Source organism: Euprymna scolopes, chromosome 19 (assembly GCF_053919585.1).
Source record: "Euprymna scolopes isolate OS-2025 chromosome 19, ASM5391958v1, whole genome shotgun sequence".
NCBI classification, from domain to species: Eukaryota; Metazoa; Mollusca; class Cephalopoda; order Sepiida; family Sepiolidae; genus Euprymna; species Euprymna scolopes.
In genome coordinates this window covers 138,628,455-138,652,477 of record NC_136500.1, presented here as the reverse complement: position 1 = coordinate 138,652,477, position 24,023 = coordinate 138,628,455, and the positions used below count along the sequence as shown (strand labels likewise).

Sequence of the window (24,023 nt, the reverse complement as noted above, 5' to 3'; positions counted from 1 at the left end):
ATCCCACAGTTTGTCATTATTCAGAAAAGTTCTTCCAGCCAGTACGCGAGATATAATGGACCAAATATTCTCGATTGGGTTTAAATCGTGGCTTTGACCCGGCCAAAATATCACATCGATTGAATTATTAGAAAAACATTTTTCTGTAACTTTACCAGTGTGTGCAGGGGCATTATCATGTTGAAAAATAATGTTCTAGGATATTCTCAGCTTCTGGATACTTAGTAACAGTTCTGTTTCTAATATTCGAATATATTCCTTTGCATTGATTGACTTTTCACATCTAATAAGTTCCCCAACTCCTGCTGCAGTAAAAGTTCCCCATATCATTATCCCTCCATTCCCGTGTTTTACTGTAGTTTTCATGCAACTTGGCAAAAATCTTTCTCCAGTTCTTCGATTGCACCGTTTGGGAGCATCGGGAGCATCAATAACAAGTCAAAATCTTGATTTATCTGACCAGAAAACGTTCCTCTTGCCATAACACGAGGAAAATCTTTTCTATCATTGATGTTCTTCCTAGATAAAAATGACTTCTTTGCGCAAATTTTAGAGGAAAATCCCATTTCCTTCATTCGTCGAAATATTGTATATCTAGAAAGAGAATTTCCAGCCCCTGTTTTGGATTCTTTGCTATGATCCACATAAATTTTCTTTCAATCCTTCAAAACAGTTAATTTAAGTCTGTGATCGTCCTTCAAAGTGGATGCTCTACGGCGACCAGATCCAGATTTCCCTTTTACCAAGCGTTCGACTTCAAACCTTTAACCAATTCGCTTCACTGAAGAAAAAGAAGTTTTAAATATTTTCTTTTCTTAAAACATCAAAAATCTGCTTGTAAGTCATTTTGGACTGCGTTAATCCTGTAATTTTGTTTTTTATATCCTTGCAAAGATGCGGTCTTACCTTTTTTAGGATTAATTTTTTCACTTATATGCTAGAAATTTTCAGTTAAAATTTACAAAAATTCATGGAAAAATATTGAAAAATCGATTACTCCCTCCTTTCACTCTTGTCCCATTTTTTTTAGCTCATGAGTGTGTATATATATATATATATATATATATATATATATATATATATATATATATATATATATATATTTGTTTTTGTTAGCGATAAGTTCTTGAATGAATTCAATTATTTATATGAAAGTCCATTTTTACCTAAATGCGTGTTGGAAATAATTTTCCCTTCGACCTAAATGGGGAGCGGCATATATATTATTTTTTTAAATATAATTATCCACTGACACATATTTCGTCGTCTACGACTCATCAGAGTGGCTGAATCTAGCGAGATTCGAATGGCCGAATCTCTCTCTATATGTTTTGAGTGCATCAGCTTGAATCGAAACCGAAATGAAAACTTATAATATATATATATATATATATATATATATATATATATATATATATATATATATATATATATATATATATATATATATAACTTGAGTTCCTTCAGTTATAATTGAAAACGAAACCCAAATTATAAAGAATTCTTGGTAAAATTATTTATGAACAACAAACATAACTTAATTGCCATCAGCTCTAATCAAAACCGAAAACAAAACTGAAGAATTCTTGGTAAAATTATTTATGACAAGAAATGGAAGTCTATAACAATTAAACGACAGTCACTCGGATGTAAGTGTGACATATAAAATAAATAACACACACACAATACTTTTAATATATAGATAGAAATTCAGAGTTAAATTATGTATAATAACAACAAAATTTAATGTTTAGCAAAAAAGTACAGAAAATTATTAAAGTATTTTCCTTAACTCATAGATTTTAAATGAATGGCTCATCTCATCAGATGAAATGTTATTAGAAAAAATAGATGTATTATGAATTTTGCTTATTAGCAAATGAATTTAAATTAAAAATTGCAAATGATGGTGTAAAAAGAAAACTAAAAATTGATATATATATATATATATATATATATATATATATATATATATATATATATATATAAGTGAACGTGTCTGTTTGTCTGTGTGCCTGTGTATGTACATTTTCCTACGCAATAACTCTGTCAATTTTTAGTCTACAGACTCGAAATTTGATATACAGGGTACTGAGATTTGGGAAAATCTTTGTGATCGGTTTTCGGCCAGAAAACAGGCTGTTAAGGGGTCAATGTTCAACGATTTGACTTTTGAGAACTCTACCAAACTTCTCCGACAATTTTTGGTCTACACACTTGAAATTTTAGATATAGATTCCTTGGACATGGATCTAACTTAATAACTGGATTTGAGCCCAAAACAATAAAGTTTAAGGGGTCATAATAGGGTTCAAAGTTAAAGGAATTGACCGTTTTTTTTGTTCAACATACACATCCAAACACCCGGCCAACGCCGGGCTGAAATGCTAGTATATATATATATAAAAGTGAACGTGTCTGTGTGTATGTTTCTGTGGGTGTCTGCGTGTGTGTATACATTTCCTTACGCAATAACTCTGTCAATTTTTAGTCTACAGACTCGAAATTTGATATACAGGGTATTGAGATTTGGGGAAATCTTTGTGATTGGTTTTCGGCCAGAAATTAGGCTGTTAAGGGGTCAAAGTTCAACGATTTGACTTTTGGGAGCTTTACTAATCTCCTACGACAATTTTGGGTCTAGACACTTGAGATTTTAGATATAGATTCCTTGGACATGGATCTAACTTAATAACTTGATTTGAGCTCAAAACAAAGTTTAAGGGGTCATAATAGGGGTCAAAGTTAAAAAAAATTCACCGCTTTTTTTTTTGTTGCTCAACATATACCTCCAAACATCCGGACAACGCCGTGTTTAAATGCTAGTAATTAATATACAGGAACAGTAACTCATATGTCCATTTATTTAACGCGCTATTTCGATCATCGATCTGTAATCCATGCAATTGTTTTATTTTCTATTTTGCCCCTCCCTCTTTTTTATTTCTCGTTTAGTTGCTTTCTAATCTGTTCATCTGCTGCCCGTTATAATCAGACTTTCTCTATTTTGGGGTTCATATTTGTCTCGTCATTTTATCGTTGTCTTTATTACACACTATTTTTTAAAATCATTTTCGTTTTACATCGTCAATCGGTATTTATATTATTTAATTGGAATTCATTATTGAGATTAGTATTATTTATTAATTTTTTATTGCGGACTATTATCCTCATCTTTTTTTAATTCCAGGTTAGCATTGTCTGAAGATAGCGGTTTCAATCCTACCCAAAGCCGGCCAGAAGGTTACTTGGCCAAAAAACGTGGTGAAACGACAACAACTATGGAAGGCAGTAATTACTAAGGATGCAGTTAGGAGATTTGGGGTTCCTATCCGATCGCGGTTACCACCAGACGAAGGCCAGAGGAATAGTTGGTCGAAACGTTGTGAAACCACAACTAAGAAAGATGAGGATAAAACTCCTGCAATAAATAAATTAATAGTTGATGTTCATTGTCATTAATTTTCTAGTTCTTTAGCGTAGACATCTTAGTGTACTATTTTATGAAGGTTCTAGAGTATCTAACTAGAAATGCTGCTGCAATACGAGGTGTCTTCAATAATTTTTCAGACGTTTTCCTATAGGCATTTAAAATAGTCGTAAACTCTTGAAAATTCAGTATATGACTGATCAATGTGTATGATTTTAGATTCAACTGAACAGCTCCAGAAGGAATTGGAATACACACTACTAAAGCATGATTGTCACAGCTGCTGAATTTTAAAAATACAATCTGGACGTGAGAATACTTTAGAAGAAGGATATGCAATAAAATTATGTTTTAAACTTGGAAAAATGCCATAAAAATCATATGGGATGCTTCAGACTGTTTTTGAACCATCTTGCTCGATTCGAGCACTAGTTTTTGAGTGGCATAAGAGATTCAAGGAAGGCAGGGAGTCTGTGAGGTATGGTGAGAGGTGTGATAGTAGTAAGCAAGTCAGAACACCAGAATTGATTGATCAAATAAAAAATTTCCTGGATAAGAACCGTCACGTGTCTATAGAGGCAATAAATGCACAGTTTGATGTCAGTGTTGGAACTGTACACACAATTATTCGCTGAAGATGAAGGAGATTTGCGCGAATGAACCACAACTCCAATCCACAACTCAATCTTTATCACAGACTATTTGACCAAGATAGGCACCAAGACAGTTCCTCACCCTCCCTATCGTCAAGACCTTGCCCCTTGTGACTTTTGATCATTCTTTAAGCCCAAGAAAAACCTTACAGGTTATCATTATGAGACAATTAAGGAATATAAAAACGGCTGTGGCGAGGGATATCGTACTCTTCCACAAAAAGAACTTCCACGTGGCTTTCCATAAGTTGTTGGAATGAAACAACAAGTGAAGTTCAACCGAAGGACATTACCTCAAAGGGGACTAGAGTTTCATGTGTGTACTATCAATAAAAGTTCCTATAGGAATTGTTTGGAAACTTATTGAACGTCCCTGGTACGTATTCTTTTCATCCAGATTCTTAGTACAGTATCGTCTTTGTTTTGTTTTACGCATGTATTCCGTTTTACTGATCTATTGTTTAAGAGATGATATGAGTTTCTTTAATGCATAGATATTAATAGGCGTCGCTCTTACTGTGCCCTCCTCACAACCTTTCCCATTATTCCCATTTGCCACTTCTTTATCATGAATTTTCTATTTCGAATCCTATTCTTATTATGCTTAAACTTCAATATTTTTGTATTTTCCTTTTAATTTACCTTTACATGAGACGTTATCATGTAGTATTGGGAATCCCAGATTAAATGCTATATATGTAGTTTTAGAAATAGTAACTTATATAAGCATATTTTGTTTCCCATCAGCGATTTAGCAGGGTCAGACAAGGTTAGGTTTGGCAGGCATCAGACCAAGTCACCTTTAACAACATAGATATTAGGGGTGACGCAGGATTGTGGTCGTAGGCTTCCGGTTTACGACCACATGGGGCAGAGTTGGTATAGGCAGTAGATAAAGCAGGCGGCAAATTGGGTCCCTCCCGACAATCAGGGTCCGAGATGATAGGCTTGCCTTGAATAGAAGATTGAAGCTTCAGTCCATCTTGTTCATTAATGAATCTGTCTGCAGCGACCACTCCCCAACGCAATAGCAGACCAGCGACCAGAAGATATCATCCGCTGGCCAAGGCAAGCGGGTATGTTCACATTACATTGCGCATACACATCTCGGAAACCTTCCAAGGTAAGAAACGGTGTAAGGATCAGAACATACACACATAACAGTGAACTACACGTAACATACGTAAGAGCATACACACCGTATATGCAAGAACATTGATAAACGTAAACGAAACGTAAAAGTACTCGTAACAAGAAGTAAAAGTAAACGATTAGTAACAGAAACCTTTAGCAGTAATAAATAAGTAATAATAAATAAATAATAATAAATAAAGACATCGCAGAAACAAACACAAATTAATAAATTCGACTTCGTTTTGTTGTAGCAAAATACATTTACTGCCATTACTTTCTAAACAATACTTACGTCTTGTTTTTTTTCTAACTGTTCATTTCGTCTTCCATAAGATTAACAAAACTCTGCCGTCTCAACACCAGCTTAAAAGTCTGTTGCCGCCATCACAGGGCCACAGCGCCCATCTCGTTCGGTTTACACTTTACTTCTTCCCTCGAACTTGGCATTAGCCAACCATTTCTCGCTTTCGACTTTACATGTCATCTTCCTCGTTGCGTGTTTTTCTTCTCTCGACCATGTTGTGCCCTTTTTTTTTGTATTCTTTGTCACACAACCCCGCGTATACTTCCTACTTGGCATATGTGTTTTTTTTTTGGCTACTGCTGCTAGTATCTTCGCAAGCCAGCTATCCGACATCTGCTGCTGATATTTGCTCACGCACGCATGCGTGCTCTGTTACATTATTCGTATATCAATGGCGTGTATTTAAATGTTGTATAATCATATCCGCTACAATACTCTGGATATGAAATAAAATAGGTAGACAACGCCGAGAAACATTTCATTCAATGAAAACAAATATTGTTAGTAAAAAAAAATATGTATAAAAAATACCTGTTGAAATGCATTTTCCTTTATGCAATTTGAATCCGTTTTTACAAACACAGACGAATTTTCCATTTTGAAGCAAACACCTTCCGTTCGGATTGCAGGGAAATAAAATTTCACTGTCGATTTTACCGCCAGGTTTGCAAATCAATTTCTGTTTGCATCCTTCGTCTATGAATTCTTCATAAGCCTGTTATAGAATTAAAAAAAAAAAAAAAACGCTTCTTGAATTAAATATGAACAGCGATTAAAATAAATAATAATCAGAATAAAAAAATTATATTAGACTAGCAGGACCTGTGGAAATTCCACGACGGCATATGCAATACATTGCTGCTTGGCATTCTGTGAACGTTCGGCGTGAATGGAGACCCCGCGATATTATTGTAGCCCTTTTGTTAAAACTGTAAAAGTATTTATCTAAGTAATCTGGTTAATGTAGTGTCAGAGTATATCTGGTTATTACGGTTTATCTCCAATATCTTTATAAGAGTCTGTGACGTATTTCCATTGTATGAACGTCCGGTGCGAACGAAGACCGCATGATATCATTATACGATATTTACACAAAATAGATAATACACTTGGATCCTAGCTAGAAGATCAAGAAGGTATATTTTAGTTTCACATTGTACTCACTTTGTTGTAGAATATATTCTTTCTACCTGAACCCATTTTCATATTTTCCCCCTGATCGTTTCCAAAAACACAATAAATAATAATAATAATAAATATTATAATAATATTAAGGTACTTTTAAAATTACAAGCTAACCTGTGTATCAATTATAAGTGTAACGTGTCCCTTCCACTTTAACTGTATCGCTACATATCAAACATCTAGGACTCACACGTTGTCTGGTACAGTCGCAAACAAACAAACAAACAAAATCCAACTCGGCATATTTTTTAAGTATAAATAGAAAACCATTTATTCATGGTGCTTCCAAAACGAATTTCATTATCTTTCCAAAATCTTTTCGCACACACGTATTTTACAACGCTCTGCTTCATAACATGTGCATTTTAAAAGTCTCCGTTCTCGCCACTTCATGCCGGCCACAGCTAGCGCTTTCTTGCTCTCGTTTTCATACGTCCATCTTACCCGGTGCCCAAATTGCTTATCCTCTGTACCATGTGGTGTATTTTTCTCCCAAATTCTTGTCACGCAAGCTCGCACACATTTGCTAATTTGCAAAAAACCCGTCTGCTGCTAGTATTTTCGCTAGTCAGCTATCCTACGACTGCTGTTGATTTTCTTGTTTGTCGACACTGCGTTACAATAAGAGTGCACCGCTTCGTTACATGAGCTAATTATTTTATCTGTTAATTTTTTTTACAAATTGTTGCGATCATGATGGAGCTGTGTTTGGATGTTTTGATGGCAGTATTGATGCCAATAACTCTTGTTTGTTGGCGGATCCAGATGTTTGTTAAAATCCTGAATTGCGTGTAATAGTAATAAATAAATAAATAAATAAATAAAGTCAAATAATTGGTTGTCTTCAAGTTCAATGTAAACAAGTTCTTGTTGAGATGCCCCCTTATTTAATCAAATTCTACCCAATTTCCATCACGAATGATTACAAAGTTGTCTCAGTGACCACGATGCACTCATTAAATCTTATCCTTGAGTGGCCTTTGATAACGTGTATTACTATGAATGTCACACATGACTGCTTTTAGCATTTGCAACTTATATAAGGCTTACAACATTGTGATATTTCAATATACTTACACTTGGATTCATGAAATTTGAATCAATATCAACAAATGTTTCATCACTCAATGAGGAACCCCTCCCTGGACTTTAGCCATCTATCTCTGTCCCGAGCTATCCGCTTCCATGTGGGACGCATGTGTTTTATCAGCTCGTCCCTCTTTCTCGCCCTTGGTCTTCCAGTTGGCCTCTTATGTTCACAAGGTGTCCATTCAGTTGTCCTGATGGACCATCTGTTGTCATGCTGTCTGGCTAGGTGCACTGCCCATCTGTGTTTGGATATTTTGATGGCAGTATTGATGCCAATAACTCTTGTTTGTTGGCGGATTCAGATGTTTGTCCTTCTGTCTTGTAGAGTAATGCCATACATTAACCTCTCCATCTTTCTTTGTGCTATTGCCACGATTTCACTTTGGCGAGTTGTCTGGGCCCATGTTTCACTACCGTAGATCATCACAGGTAGTACATATTCATTAAAGATTTTCCATTTGATTGACATATTTGTTTTTCAACTTCTCATGATATTCTCCACTTTCCCAAAAGCTGCCTATCTCAATGCTATCCGTCTCTTTATCTCAGGAAGAACATGTCTATCTTTCGTAATTTTCTTTCCCAAGTAGATGTAGCTTTCAACTTGGTCTTTCCATTCACAATTATCGGCGACTCAGAAACGTGCTGGTTTAACATCAACTTGATCTTCCCAAGATGCATATTGAGGCCAACGGGTTGCCTCTTAGAGTGGACTAGTGAGGGATACCCGGCGTTGCCCGGGTGTTTGGAGGTGTGTGTGGAAACTCCGGGGGTGGGGGGATTAAAAAAAGTAAGTATGAGGATCGAACCCGAACCGTTGAGGCAAAGTTGTAAATTAAAGTGTGAAAAAAAAGTGCGACGTTAACCATTGCTCCATCACGAAATGCTAACGGAAACACGTTTGAATTTATTTAATTACTTGGATTTGGCAGGTGCCCATTTTAATGAGTTAATGAGGTCAAGTTTGACCGCGGGATAGTATTTCATTTACTGCGGAACGCTTTTTTAATTTTTATTTTCCCAAGATGTTATAGGAAAAAGGCTAACCCATATGCGACGAGCGACAAATGTTGACTATTTATCTTCCCGAAATCGAGCAAATTAAATAGACAGGCGAGCTTCGTTGTTAACTGTGAGATATTACGATTTATATGTGATATAAAAAGTTTTAAAAAGTTGTGAACCGACCGACCCCTTCTCTGAAAAAAGCCTTTTGTAGACATACAGAAAAAGCGAACCCACATGCATACATACATACATTTTCGCTTTTATATAAATAGATGTCGTTTAGAATGTCATTTAATTGCCATCAGTGCTATATCATCAGCGAAGATGAGATGTGACACGTGTTCGCCATTGATGTTGACTCCCCTACCGTCCTACTTAATTCGACTGATTATCGCACCCTGAAGACAGGCTATGAACATTTTTAGCAAGATGTTGTCACTTTGTCTTGCTCTTCTCTCCAGCTTGAACTTGTTGCGGTCACGATGGAGCTTTAAAGTAGAGGTAGCCCCACTATACAGGTCTTTCAGCAAGATGATGTATGTTGGGTCAACTCCTTGGTTCACAGCAGATCAGACTCGTATACAGTTGACAGCTTTTTCGTAATCCACAAACGCAAAGTACAGTGAAATCTTGTATTCAGTGGCTTTCTCTTGCAGTTGATTGACAGCTTGGATATGGTCGATGGTAGAGTAACCTGTTCTGAAACCTGCTTGTTCCCGCGGTTGATGCCATGTTCCAATTCTTCAAATATGACCCCTTATCGGCTAAAAACAAATCGAATTTTTTTCCATTGGCCCGAACCCCCATATATATATATATATATATATATATCGCACAAAACTTTGCTGAAATTCAAAGACTTACATATTTTCTTTCTAATAACTCTTGTTTATTTCATCCTGGATCTCTTCAATACAGCCGTTTCGTTAATGGGATAGTACTTTTATGATTTTATGTTTTCATAAAAATCTCCGTTCTCACTAACTCGTCAGATGTGATTTCCATTCAATGTTACCAACAAAGAGATAATTTTGTACATGATAAACCTGGTGCGTTCGTTTGAGGAAAAGGAATCTCTATCCCCACGTTGCTACATATCAGCCATTTTGGGTTCCGTGCTATATATACATATACATAAATACATATATATATTAGGATTCAAGTCTATAAACGAAAATTTGACGGAGTAGTTTGGCAGAGACATTTCTGCACACACATATAGATAAGGTTACTAATATATATAAGATAAAAATCACATCTAAAACAAAATATCGTAGTAAATATTTATGAACTATGCTTCATATTAAATTGAATAAAAACAGATCAAAATAGATTGCAATTCTATTCTAATAAAACGTAAATAAAATAAAACGAACAATCTATAGAAGACAAGAATTAAGTGCTGTATTTAGACGGCATGAAAGTGAATAAAAAATACGAGAATTGTCATAGAAATTCATTGATATAAATACTCACTTCCATGTATCTTGAATTCTTGTAGAAACAGCCACATTTTGACTTCAGGACACAATTCTTTCCGCTGAGGACATATCCTTTCTGACAGACACAGCCGTCAATAAGTTCCTCACATTCCGGATGTGGTTCACGACAAGATGGCTGACAAATCGGCGTAGCGACTTTGTATATTTGTCTTGGAGGACATTTAGTCTCTGAAATACATTAATGGAGACATAGAGAACATTAAAGAAATTAAAATTAAAAGCAAATATTACATAACGCAATGTCCTTTTGTTTTATCATAAAAATATTTTTTTTTATTTTCGGAGTTACGTTTCTTTAGAATTCCAATACTTTTTCGTTCTTTTATAGTTTTGTTTTATGGTATTGTTCCTATTTATTTTCTTCTCCACGAGGGCAGAGTTAAACACAAGGTCAGTTTTTTTATATGGGGAAAATCTAGCTTCCCTAAAAGGGTTTCTCTAAATCATGAAGAATTTATTCTCCACCGACCACGGACAGAAAAGACGAAGTGAAGTTCAGAACAGATACTACGCTGTGATTTTGGTAGTTTTATGTTATTGTTGTAATAATGCCACAAATAGGCTTACCGCAAAAAAAAACAACAAAAAACAAAACAAAACAAAGGGTGTGTTCTTCCTGCCACTCGCACATGGAAAGAAGAAAAAAAGAGAAAACGCAAAAAGTGTACCTAATTTTATGCAAGAAGACGTAAAGAATATGATAAGCCCACGTGACTGAGTGATGTTTAACGGATAAAAGAACCCGGTTTGGAGGAAAATAGAGCAGTTCTTCGTTAGGTCTTGTGTGGATGGAGACGTTACGATCAGTCGCAATTTTGCAGAACAAGATAACTTCCTGTTAAATAACAATCAAAAGCAAATGGAAAGCAAATCATTTGGCATTCGGATGATTCCCGATCACACAGTGTCCGAGCAGCTGGAACGATTAGAGTTCATGTGTTAAATGTATGCTGTTGACAACTTTGAGCGTGTTCTACCATTCAGACTGAGAGGCTGTGCTCTGTCAGTTTACTGACGATTTACCTGTGACCAGAGGAAGAATTTAAAGCAGGTAAAACAAACCCTCCTCCTGGCTTTTGCTCCAGACCTTTTTTTCTGCATTTGGCAAGTTTGACTCTCGTTGTTTTCGCCCTGGTGGAACTCTGGACGAATACTTAGGTGACCTACAATACCTGTTACGTTTGATCGAAGAAAACCCCTCTGACCGGTGGCTCAGTTGTGCTTCATTTTAAGAGTGTTCAAATATCCAGTGCATTATATAAGAATAGACCTAATCTACCATATCCAGTTCGCTTTGGTCTTTGATTAATTTATACATTTCTGACAACACTCACTTCTCACGGAAACGCTTATGTTGTTCAGAAATATCAAATTCTTAATTTGAATGTTGATTTATTTCAATAATCTGAACGATGCAACTTATAAATCCATATCTAATGTTAGAGAATTGAGAGAGAGAGAGAGAGAGAGAGAGAGAGAGGGAGAGAGAGATGTGTGAGTTATAGTGTAGACACGTTGACCAGAAGTCAAGATCAGCTGATTTGATTGCGTGTGAGTCATGTGATAAGGTTAGCTGAATCGAGGAGATTTGATTTGGACTTAGAACCGAACGGACGGCTTCGCCGTTGTCTCACCCCCCCTTCGCTGGTGGGGGAAACGAACGCTGACGTGGTAGAAATAAGACATAGAAGAATAAAAAAACACAGGCCAAGTTCACTTTCCACCTTCTGCAAGACATCTGGGAAAGTGAAATAAACTATAGAACCAATTTCTTGTCTTGGTGTGAAATAAATCTTCGTTTCCAAAAACCGGTATCAAGACTCCCTCCCAGACGAGAATTTCCAGATGGACCAACAAAATGGCAGAAGGTATGTTCAAATGACATATCACGCACATGTTCACACTTAACAGCATATGAACATATGTAATAGAAAATCACTAGACGAACACACACACAACGACATTAACTCTGGTAAGATAATCAAACACACAATCTTTTATAAAAAGACACGTTTTAATATATCATCTCCATTCCAATTTCAACCAATATACAACAAACGCTCAGTTATCATGCGACAACGTAACACTAATACATTCTAAAATATAAAAGACGAGAAGAAGTTTTAAACTTTTAAAACAATAGCTGAAACTGAAAGGGAAGACCTTCAGTCTGTAGTGGAATTGAGATGTAAATGGATGGTAACATTCAATCCTGTTTGTTTCGGTGGACCTGAATAAGCTTTCCTTCTTGAACCCGAACGAGCTTTCTCCCCTTGGACTTAAAAAAGCTCCCCTCCTTGGACCTGAACGACCTTTCCTCTCTTGGAACTGAACGATCTTTCCCCCTTTGACCCGAACAAGCTTCCCCCCTTTGGACCTAAACGAGCTTTTCCCTCTCCTTGGACCTGAATAAGCTTTCCTCCCTTAGACCTAGCTTCCTTCCTTCTAAAACAATAGCTGAAACTTTAAGGTAAGACCTTTAGTCTCTTTCTCAAACTCTTCGAATTAATATTCACAGTCATATGAAATATTAGGTTCGTGCAAAAATAATGTTTTTATATATAAATTGAACGTAAAAAAAAAAACATTATTTTTGCACCAACCTTAATCCAAAGAGTAAATTAATATTTAGATAACAACAATAATAATAAAAATAACAACAACAACAACAACAACAACAACAACAAAATAATAATAATAATAATAATAATAATAATAATAATAATAATAATGTATGTGCATTGGAGTTTGTGCCAAAAGTTTTGAATCCAAGTGATGGACAACAGCACCGGAAGCGGTAGTAGAAAAGGAGGACATTAAGAATCTCTGGGATTCCTTGGTTCAGTGTGACCGAAAGTAAACCGGATATTGTATTTGTGAATAAAAATACCAATGAATGCTAAATTATTGATGTGGTTTGCCCAAACGACATCAACTCAGCAACCAAAAAGAATGAGGAACTACGGAATTACCAGAAACTGAGGGTGGGGATTGCTAGATTGTGGGATAAGAAAATTTCCATCGTGCCAATCATCATAGGTGCTCTTGGATCAATTACCGATGGTCTTGAAAGAGAGTTAAACTCTTTGGGAATCAAGTACAACACCACCGTACCCCAGAAGTTAGTTCTGTTTGGCACAGCAAACATCCTACGCCAGGTTTTTTCCATCTAATTGACTCTTTGACTATGCTCACTAGCTTTGGTGTAAAAGCCTGCTTTTGAGTGAAAAAAAAACGGTTTAAAACGGAACAACACGGTGAAGTTAACGAACTTAACAACAACAACAACAACAACAACACCAATAATAATAATAATAATAATAATAATAATAATAATAATAATAATAATAATAATAATAAAAATGATAACAAATTTATTTACAAATGTTATCGAAAGAGGTGGAGAGTAATGGAAATCTGGGGAGACTTGTTGTCACTCAGCTTCCAGGAAACATCACAGGTTGTTTTCAATGGGAGATCTTTGATGACCTGTGTGAGAGCTCTTTGTGAGCCAATAATAATAATAATAATAATAATAATAATAATAATAATTCTGATTTCGTTTATCAACGTCCCCCAGGAAAGGGATGGGATTCATTTCCAGAGGATTTCCCTCAATCCCGGCTTCGAATCAGGAACTTCAAAGATCAGGGGTTTTCCTAAGGATGTTGGTGGTACCTACAATTGCAGAGGTCTGAAGGTCGCCTAAAACATCGGGGATTTGTAGTTTTTTCAATTGTCCTTCCAGACGACATCATACTACTCCTAGGGTACCAACTAGAACTGGGATTATTTGTGTTTTAACAACGTGTATACGCCTTATCTCCAAGGCCAATGGAGCATAATTGCTCCACTTCTCATTCTCCTTCTCTCTCACATTCCTGTCCCAGGGTACTGAAAAGTCTACAATCTGCCAGTTTTTTTAGACCTTGTTAATGACGACCAAATCCGGACGATTAAGTTCCAATTGCTTTATCGTTATGACACTTTTGTCCCACCATACCTCTACCTTGCCATCCTCACTTGTTCTCACTTCATCAGGCACCTCCTCAAACCATTTTCCAGCACACTTCACCCCAAACCTCTTACACACCTCTCAATATATCCGGGATCCCATGCGATCGTGTCTTTTGCGGTACTCTCTTTGGGCCAGTCCACTACACCCTGCTGCAAGGTGCGCAATTGACTCTGAGGTCTTACCACAAATCCGACGTTCAGCAGCAACTACCTCTCCTAGAACCACTTTTTTGAATAATCGTGTTCCAAATGCCTGCTCGTGTGCTGCTTAAACAAAAGCTTCAGTACTCTTAGCCAGATAATAATAATAATAATAATAATAATAATAATAATAATAATAATAATAATAATAATTATTATTATTATTATTATTATTATTTCTGGTTAAGAAATTAGAAGTACAAGTGTCACAGCTTTGAAATTATAAATTTCTAATTAGAGAAAACCTATTAAATTGTCACTATCGTTGACAAAATCCCAAAGATTTCAAGCGCAATATTCTTAAGACGAAAAAAGTATTCGAAACGTAATGATGGCTTCGTTACTTACGGCATTTCGTTACTTGTCTCCAGTCGACGTTGATTCCAACTTTTGCACATTCAACAGCGAATCCTTCAATGGCGGCACAGAAGACTGCTTTGAAGAGTTTGCGATTCTTGCGATAAATGCAAACGTCAATTTGACACGATTCGAAATATTCTTTGACGATCCACGTTTCAAGTTTCTCTCGACAAGTCTTGAAGATTTCATGCTTTATAATCACATCACATTTTCTGACTTCTTTTGCTTTGCATTTCGTTTCTACATCAGTTACGTCACATCTGCAAGAAAAAATGAGAAAAACAATTACATGTGATAAAAAAAAACCTATTGTAAGATGAAAATTGATTTTAAATAAAATATCAAAAATAGTTTTAAATAATTGTATCATTTATCGTATTGAAATGTTTTCCTTAATCTCATCGATCTAAATATTAGGTTTTTTTTTATTTAACAGCTCAATATAAACTAATACCAATTTAATGAATTTTGTTTTTATATTTCATAATGCAATGATTAGTAGAATATGTTTTCGTGAAGATTCGTATTCTTCATTTATTCTTTTTACATTCCTTTTTATACTCATTTTTTTTGGTACTTATGTAGAGAATGACCCATTTTTCCATGTATTTTGCCGATGTTCCGAGCGTTTACGTTAACCTTCGGAATATGCGAAGTTTTAAAACGCTAGCAAAAGACAAAAAGCAACCCCCCCAAAAAAAACAAAACAAAAACAAAAAGAAATAAAAAAATAAATTAAAAAAAACAAAAAACAAAAAAAGCAAAAAAAAAACAACAACAAAAAACAAAACAAAAAAACCCCAAAAAAACAAAACAAAAAAAAATAAAAAAAATAAAAATAAAAAAAACCCAAAAACAAAAAAAAAAACAAAAAAAGCTAAAAAACCAACAAAAACCAACAAAAAAACATTTGATAAAAAGCATTGAAGTATTATTGACTTTTGTCCACCCAAGCAAGCTATATTGCCACTGTAAATTACGGAACTACAAAGATTAAGGGTTATCAAATGTTGGGAGGTGCAGTAAGATGTTTATTAACCTTACATTTAAAAAATCAGACATATTTTCAAATAGTTTAGTCGATTTGTTTTAAATTTTATCCTTAATAAACCCATAAAACTTAGCCAACTAAATGATTTTATGAACATAGTAATGTGTTTAATCAATTACCCACATTTTATTCAATTATGATGTTTCTGAAATTTAGATGAGGATCGGTTATTCTCGTATTATTTGGATTTATCGGACTACTGTTCTCGTGATTCACAAGATTTCGGCAGGTGTATCTTGTCGAACTCGGGAGTGTTTCTGTCAAACTCGGGAATTTGGACGGAATTTCGAGCGGAGCCCTTTATTTACTTTTGTTCCGTCAGCCGTAACTAAGGACCTCTATCCAGTCATAGCTGACGGAACAAGAGCACGCTATTCCCGAGTTCGACAAGATACACCTGAAGAAGGTCGGAGGTTACATCGGCCGAAACGTTGTGAAAATCAAATTTAAGATGAGAACAGTTGTCCGAAGAAATAATATGCACTTCACTCAATTAACGTCTATTTTAATAATTTCAGCAATTAATGAACGATGTGGCATTTTATTTCTGATTTTCTTAGATAAGGATTATTCGTATTATTTGGATTATTCGAACTACTGTTTTCGTCTTGAGTGTTAGTTTTACTTACTGTTTCGGTTGATGCATCGACTTTCTTCAGGTGTCTTTTGTCGAACTCGGAAATCTTTCAGTCAAACTCGGTAATTGTTGTGAGGTACAAATCACTCCTTTACACTACTTGTGGTTTCTTTCATTTTTAACCCCTAGCACGGGTCTACAATAACTGGCGACGAGGATGAGCTAGTTGTTATAGACCCGTGCCAGGGGTCACAAATGAAAGAAATCACAAGTAGTGTAAAGAGTATAAAATAATATGTATTTATCATAAAGAATGCAGGAGCCACTAAAGTGGTATGAGAGGAACGTGTTCGCAGCATGCAGTTAAACATGGTATGGATGTCTACGTTTAGTCTCTGAAACCAGTGGTATTCGTAGGACTGGTTGATTCCACTTAGTTCTCAAATAGGGGTGATTTGTACCCCACAACAGTAATCTACTTGAAATTTGTTACGAAACGATTCATTTAACCCAGATGGGGGTTGCATTGCATCTTCTCGTTCCATCAGCTATTGTATATTGAGTGTCGCGCGCACTAAGGACCGAAACTTTAATCTCAAGAAAAGCGTAACTTCCAACTGAATTTTGTTTATAAACGAATTTTAGGAGCCTTAATCTTTTGTATTTAGTACTTCTCATCATACATCACTAAATATTACTACATATTATAATATGTATATATTTGATATTTATTATTATCTATATAATTATAACATTCAAATGACCTTGTAACGAGTGTTGTAACCCAACATCCGGTTTACGACTTCCGGTTGCGTATGTGTACATAAACATAAACCCATAGCAGCGTAAACAAATAAACACAAATCGCTACTTTTGCAGAATTTGACCTGCGCATTGAAATATTAACGTTATTATTTAGATATTCTTATTTAATATGGGAAGGGTGAGGATGTTTTGCAACTATTCTGTATTACAAGTATACTATCACAATTTTCACACAAATATAAATTACAATTTGACCCGTTGACAAAGTATTGTTTTACTGTGTACGTTTTCAGTGTCCCAATTGTGTTTTTTTTGCGTTTAGATTATCTAAATAATTTTTTTTTACACAGTGATCACCACTTATCAAGGCCCAGAAGCCACTCAGGGATAAGGGTTATTGCAAGTACATTACGTTAGTGTGGAGATTTGATGAAGTGTTTACTTAAGGGGGTGGTTCATTAGGAATTTGTTAACGTTGGACTTGAAGACATATAAGTTGTAGTCCGGTGGGAAGCAGGCAGACGGAACAGAGTTCCACAGGCGTGCAGTTCTAAGAAAGAAGCTTGTTAATACTTTCTGCATTTTTTACATCGTTCATTTCCGTATTGCATTTAAGTTATTTTAATGCAATTTTCTTACACATAAATCTACTTTAACCTTTGACAATCATAAGGGCATTTTACAATGTATTGTTTTACTGTGTACGTTTTCAGCATCAGAGTTGTTTTTTTTTTCGCGTTTAAATTAAACGATATATCAAAATTTGAACAGTGCAGATTTACCTATAAGTATGGCAAACCACTTATAATTCAATGACTGAAAGTTGTTTTTTCAAAAATAAACAATTATAAACAGAACGACTCATAGAAATCTATCTATATTCTTTTTTTCATTTTTAATATACTTTCGTAGAAATGTTTCTGTCATGTCACAAAAAAATTATTTTCTTTACGTCACAAGTGTGACGCTCATACATTAATTCCATAGGTTTTTTTTTACACAGGCATCACCACATTATCAAGGCCAAGAGGCCACTCAAGTATAAGGGTTAAAGAGTGTACAGTAGAAATTGGACAATATAGACAATATAGAACAGTAGGGTTAAAGAGTGTACAGTAGACATTGGACAATATAGTAATCATTAGTAATGAAAATTCAGTAAATTTGATAACTTATATGGAACGGCTCATCAAGAACTTATTTACGTTAGACTTGAACACTTGAAGACTTAAGCTAATATAACATACTGACCCAACGGGTCACAGGTAGTCTAGTATATATTATATATATAGTGTGTGTGTGTGAGAGAGAGAGAGGGTAAGGAACTGAGAAAGCGAAAGAGAGAAAGAGAAAGAATGGATATAGATAAAAAAGAGAGAAAGGCAGAGAGTTGTTATTAGAATAGTCTTTCTTACATGTTTGATGAGGAAACAACAAAAACTATTAAAAACACGACGAATTAAAATTAGAAGAATGTTTAAGCCTTATTTTTTATAATGTTAGTCTAGAGATCTTCATCAATTCATTGTTTATTATTATATTATATACCACTTCATTTTATGCTCATCTCAAAAAGGTTCATTGTACAATTTTTTCGGCCCTTTTACTTTTATTTTCATATATAGTTTTATGCATATGCTTTTTTAATACTCTTATACGAGTGAGATATTCATCAGCGTTAAACAAATATACAAACCAAAATAACAAAAGCCACATCGCTATAGATAGGCCCATCCCTTTTGCCAACGGTCTGAGTCACAATCTTGGAAGTACGCTGTATATCAAATTTCGAGTCTGTAGACTTAAAATTGACAGAGTTATTGCGTAGGGAAATGTACACACACAGACACACAGACAGACACGTTCACTTTTATAAATATACTAGCATTTCAGCCCGGCGTTGCCCGGGTGTTTGGTGGTGTATGCTGAGCAAAAAAAAAAAAAACAAAAACAAAAAACTCAATTTTTTAAAATACAGGGGGGCACTTTTTTCGTCGATATTTTTGAAAGTTATCCTCTCCTGTAGATTGTCTAGCCTTAATTTAAAAAAAATGTCGATTCCGACTTGGCGGTGGTCGTAACAGCATAAACGTTAGGTTTTACCCGGTTTTTTTCCTCCTTTGCGGTACGGATTCGAGCCTGCCTTCCTACTAACACTTTTTTTTTTTTTTTTGCTCAGCATACACATCCAAAAACCCGGGAAACGCCAGTCGCCCATGCTAGTATATATATAAAAGTGAACGTGTCTGTGTGTCTGTGTACATTTCCCTACGCAATAACTCTGTCAATCTTTAGTCTACAGACTCGAAATTTGATATACAGGGTACTTGGATTTGGAAAAATCGATGTGATCTGTTTTCGGCCAGAAATTTGGCTATTAAGGGGTCAAAGTTCAACAATTTGACCTTTGAGAACTTTACCGAACTCCTCCGCCAATTTTGGGTCTAAACACTTGAAATTTTAGATATAGGTTCCTTGGACATGGATCTAACTTAATAACTTGATTTGAGCCAAAAAAATTTTTAAGGGATCATAATAGGGGTCAAAGTTAAAAAAAAAATTGACCTCTGCGGTCTCTACAAAATTACTAAGGACAATTTCTGATTTAAACATTTAAAATTTTACATAAAAAGTATTTAGAGATAGGGCAAGCTTTTTAATCGGTTTGGGTCGAAAATTTGAGCAACCAATATATAAATGTATGTACGTATGTATGTTTGCATGTCTGCCAAAAACTTTCGACAAAGGCGACGGATTTTCACAAGATTAGTATCGTTTTGAAGTTCGACCCTTCAGACGACAAATACCGAAAAAATGTATAAAAACATTAATTTCTACAGGGAGGGGTTGCTTTTTTCGCCGATATTTTCGAAAGTCATCCCTCTTTACGATTGTCTAGCCTTAATTTAAACCTACGTCACTTCCGGTTTGGCGGTCGCCGTAACAGCAAAGACGGCACGTTTTTTCCCGTTCTTTTCCTCTTTCGCGGTACGGGTTCGAGTTTGCCTTCCTACTACCACTTTTTTTTTTTTTGCTCAATACACACCTCAAAACACCCGGGCACCGCCGGGCACCCATGCTAGTATATATATATATATATATATATATATATATATAAATATTCAAAACGCCGTTATTTATGGGATATATATATGTACCCTTATGGATTTGTTAGTGTATGTATATTCATATTAAAAACATTTTTCTTTTTATTTGAAAAAAATACAACTATGTTATATATGGTCGTGGAATGGCATTCCTCTGCAAAAAAAGATCTAGCTAATTTGCATATGCTTTTAAACGCTCATTTTCATTAATTCCCTATTATTTTTTCGTTTTTCTCATGGGATCATCATCTTAAGTAAACTATTACGTGTAATTATATTCATACAGACAGTTTACATTATTTATACTTGCGTAATATTTGCGTAAAAAGGTTAGAGTAAGCACTTTTTACATATATTTGTTTAAAAGAATTGCCTACCAAACTCCTCTGTCACTTTTTGGTGTACAGACACAGAAAAGTATTATATAGGATATTTGAATACTTACGAAACTTTATATTTGGGTTTTAGCCGGGGAAAATCGGTGCAAAAGTGTGAAAATTAAAAGTAAATGAAATTTGCCAGGTGAAGGTCGAATTTTCAGCAGAATTCAACATCGAGACGCTAAGAATTCATGTGGAGATATCCCGGTAGATTTGACATCACGAGCCACAGTTTCCGAAGAAGTTAGAGGTCAGTTCTGGACCCGAGTAACGGGAGACCCACCACATTGGTATACATTCGCGAACTTCACAAAATTACATAATTCAACTTTGAGTTTTTTTTTGCAAAGGAATTACCACTTATCAAAGTCCAGGGGCCATTCGAGGATAAGGGTTAATGAATGTACAGGAATCAATAGCAAAATATCGTAGTAATCGATAGTGATGGGAACTTTAAGGGGACGGTTTATTAAGGACTTGTTGGATTTGATGACAATTCTACTGTATTCTATTTTCTTAGAACCACAGTTTTGCAGTTCTAAGAAAGAAGTTTGTTCATGCAATGCAAGTTGAGGTTTAAGCACAGATAAAGAATTGATAATGGTTTCAATAAGACGAGTGTTTTTCGTGAAAGTCAAGCCAGGGAGGGGGCATAAATTAGAGCTCAGACGAGCAGTTGCCATGGAAATAATAAATGTTAAAGTAGAGACAGACTCACAACGTCTATTCTGTGGGAAAGAGGTTGTGGGGCATCTCCCACAAGGCTACGAAGTCTAGCAGGTTCCTGCCTGAGAACGTAAGGATTAGCCAAACTAATGTCTGCGCTTTACTTTTCCTAATTTTATTTTGGAAATTAGTTGGTATACACAGTCAAACAGAAAAAAATTAGTTTTTCTTGCTTTATTGTAGATCTGCCGCTGTCATCTTAAACAATAACAAACAAAATTATTTGTTTGAAATTTAAACTGATGAAGATAAAACTGAAAAGTTTTGACGGTAATACAAGCGTCGTAGTCGTAAATGAAACAATGTCGCTTGTATTCGTTAAATTGAAATATAAGCAGAATATCCATGGCCACTCTAGTAGAACCCCGAAATACGGCATGAAAAATTAGTAACGAAATACAGCACAGTATATAATACACATGTATATAATCAAATAATGTTATAAATAACACGGTAAGGCGGGGCAAATACCGTAACCATGGGCCGGAACAACATCGTATTCCACATCGTTAACTGAAAAAAAAAACGTATCCTAGGGCCACCGTATTCCGGTATTCTACTGTACTTAATAAGTAAATGAAAACATTTGAAACCAGTAATAAATACTCCCTTTTGTTTTCTTACTTTTTTGTAGGTCTGTCGCTGTCATCTTTGACTTGGTAACTCATTCCAATCAATGAATATTTATTGCGACTCTTTGATACGTCTTCGCCTTCTTTGGTTCGGAAGTCATCTTTCTTTCCATTGCAGTCACCACAGATTCCAGTCAAGAGATTAGCAAACCGGCCCGGGACTGTTACCTTAACGACGTGTCGTCCGTCAAATTGAACTATCAGACCCCATTTCGTTGAAACTGTTATCCAACCGCAAGAATATTTAACATTTAATCCCGAATCGGTTTCAAACGGTAAAGACCATCTCAGACCATTAATCTACAATGAAAATAAATTTAAATCCCATAATGACTTTCATTTATTTTTAAAAGCAAAACATTCATATGAATCAAATTCAATAATTAAAATATATATTTTTACTTACAAGTACTCTGTTTCCTTTTAGTAGTCGAATTATGAAATCATTTAGTTTGACATCGACCATTCGAGTATAAGAAGCGCGATTATTTCCTCGGTGTTCGTTCTTAACTTCAACGGCGAAAGCTTCCGGTGAGGATTTGGTGCTGGCTGACAAAGTATATTTACAAATTCCCATGAAGTGGATCGTTTGTCCGTCAAATGTTTTATAATGCGGATCACCGTATGCGCTACAACGGCAGATTCTCTCTGTAGGGAAGAATGATTAATAAAAATGTCTTACATATTTTTTTTTATTATACTTAGTCTAAACAATTACATTAATTTAAAAAAAAACAACAATCGAATGATATGCGCCACATCAGCAAGTTGTCTATGCAGAAAACATTATTAATAAAAATGTTTACATATTGTTATAAAACTTTATATAATGCAATTTAATGTAACAATGGACTTCTCGGACTATTATTCTTATGCCTGATATTATTTTCATAACGTTTCGATTAATGTCACTTGTGTATGTTGTCTAAAACAATTACATTAATTTTAAAAACAATCGAATAATACGCGCTAAAACGGCAGATGTTCTCTGTAAAAATAGTGATTAATGAAAATACGTCTTTTGTATTTGTTATGGTAGGCTCTACCTAATTAGCATACGTGGAGTGTCAGCCATATAAATATGGTTGGTTCCGTAAAGACGAGAGAGACACAAAGAGAGACTCAACAAGAAACTCAGAGAGAGACACGAGAACCAGAGTCGACGACCACCCAGCTGAAACCTACTCCAAGGACGGCCTTCCCATGACTATATCAATGGACTCTATGTAAATATTTGTATATACTTTCTTGTTTTCAATTTATCTGTCCTACTTTACTTTTCTGTTGTAGTTATTTATTCCATGTGTTCAGTCGACCTTCAAGAACCTTTCTGCCATCGCCTAAATGTGGCATCTATGTGCCTGTTTTACAAGTATTTTAATTTAATGAAGTATTGTTGCTACAACTGGGCTGGTGCATCTGACATTCGTCCATTGCTCTTAGACAGGGTTAAAAAGGGGCTCGTCAACCTGATAGGTCCCGAAATAGCAATTAAACTACAACCTTTCTGCCATCGCCTAAATGTGGAATCTCTGTGCCTGTTTTACAAGTATTTTAATTGGTTGTGTTCTGATGAACTGAATACCCTTGTACCCCCCACGACGTTGATAACACCGATGAACAGACAAATCCCATCTCTACACTGTAGAGATCCCTAGATGCCGTTAAGGTTTCTACTTAAATAACTTCTGTCCTCGAACTACTAGAATTTAGAATTCTATCCCGGGTCCCTCCTTCCCTGACTGTGCTGACATACAGAAGTTCAAGTGTAATGTGAACAGATTTCTCGCTGCCCAACTCCCTACACAGTATCCCTGTCAGTTTGGTCGCAAATACTAGCCCCTTTCATTAATGTTACACGGTGCTTTGTTTAGGGTGACAATGATAATTAAAATACATCGT

General features: G+C 35.4%; 1 protein-coding gene across 1 annotated transcript in view; it reads right to left on the bottom strand.

Annotated features, from left to right (window-relative positions):
- Positions 1 to 22,698, bottom strand: part of LOC145240376 (IgGFc-binding protein-like) — a 101,927-nt gene extending 79,229 nt beyond the window's left edge. The window contains exons 1-5 of the mRNA XM_080103957.1: positions 22,528 to 22,698; positions 22,114 to 22,421; positions 14,872 to 15,143; positions 10,280 to 10,473; positions 6,179 to 6,236 (exon numbers count right to left, since the gene is read on the bottom strand). Of these exons, the coding sequence (XP_079960083.1) occupies positions 6,179 to 6,236; positions 10,280 to 10,473; positions 14,872 to 15,143; positions 22,114 to 22,421; positions 22,528 to 22,698 (1,003 nt within the window). The remainder of the gene's footprint in view (positions 1 to 6,178; positions 6,237 to 10,279; positions 10,474 to 14,871; positions 15,144 to 22,113; positions 22,422 to 22,527) is intronic.
- Between the last annotated feature and the right edge of the window lie 1,325 nt (positions 22,699 to 24,023).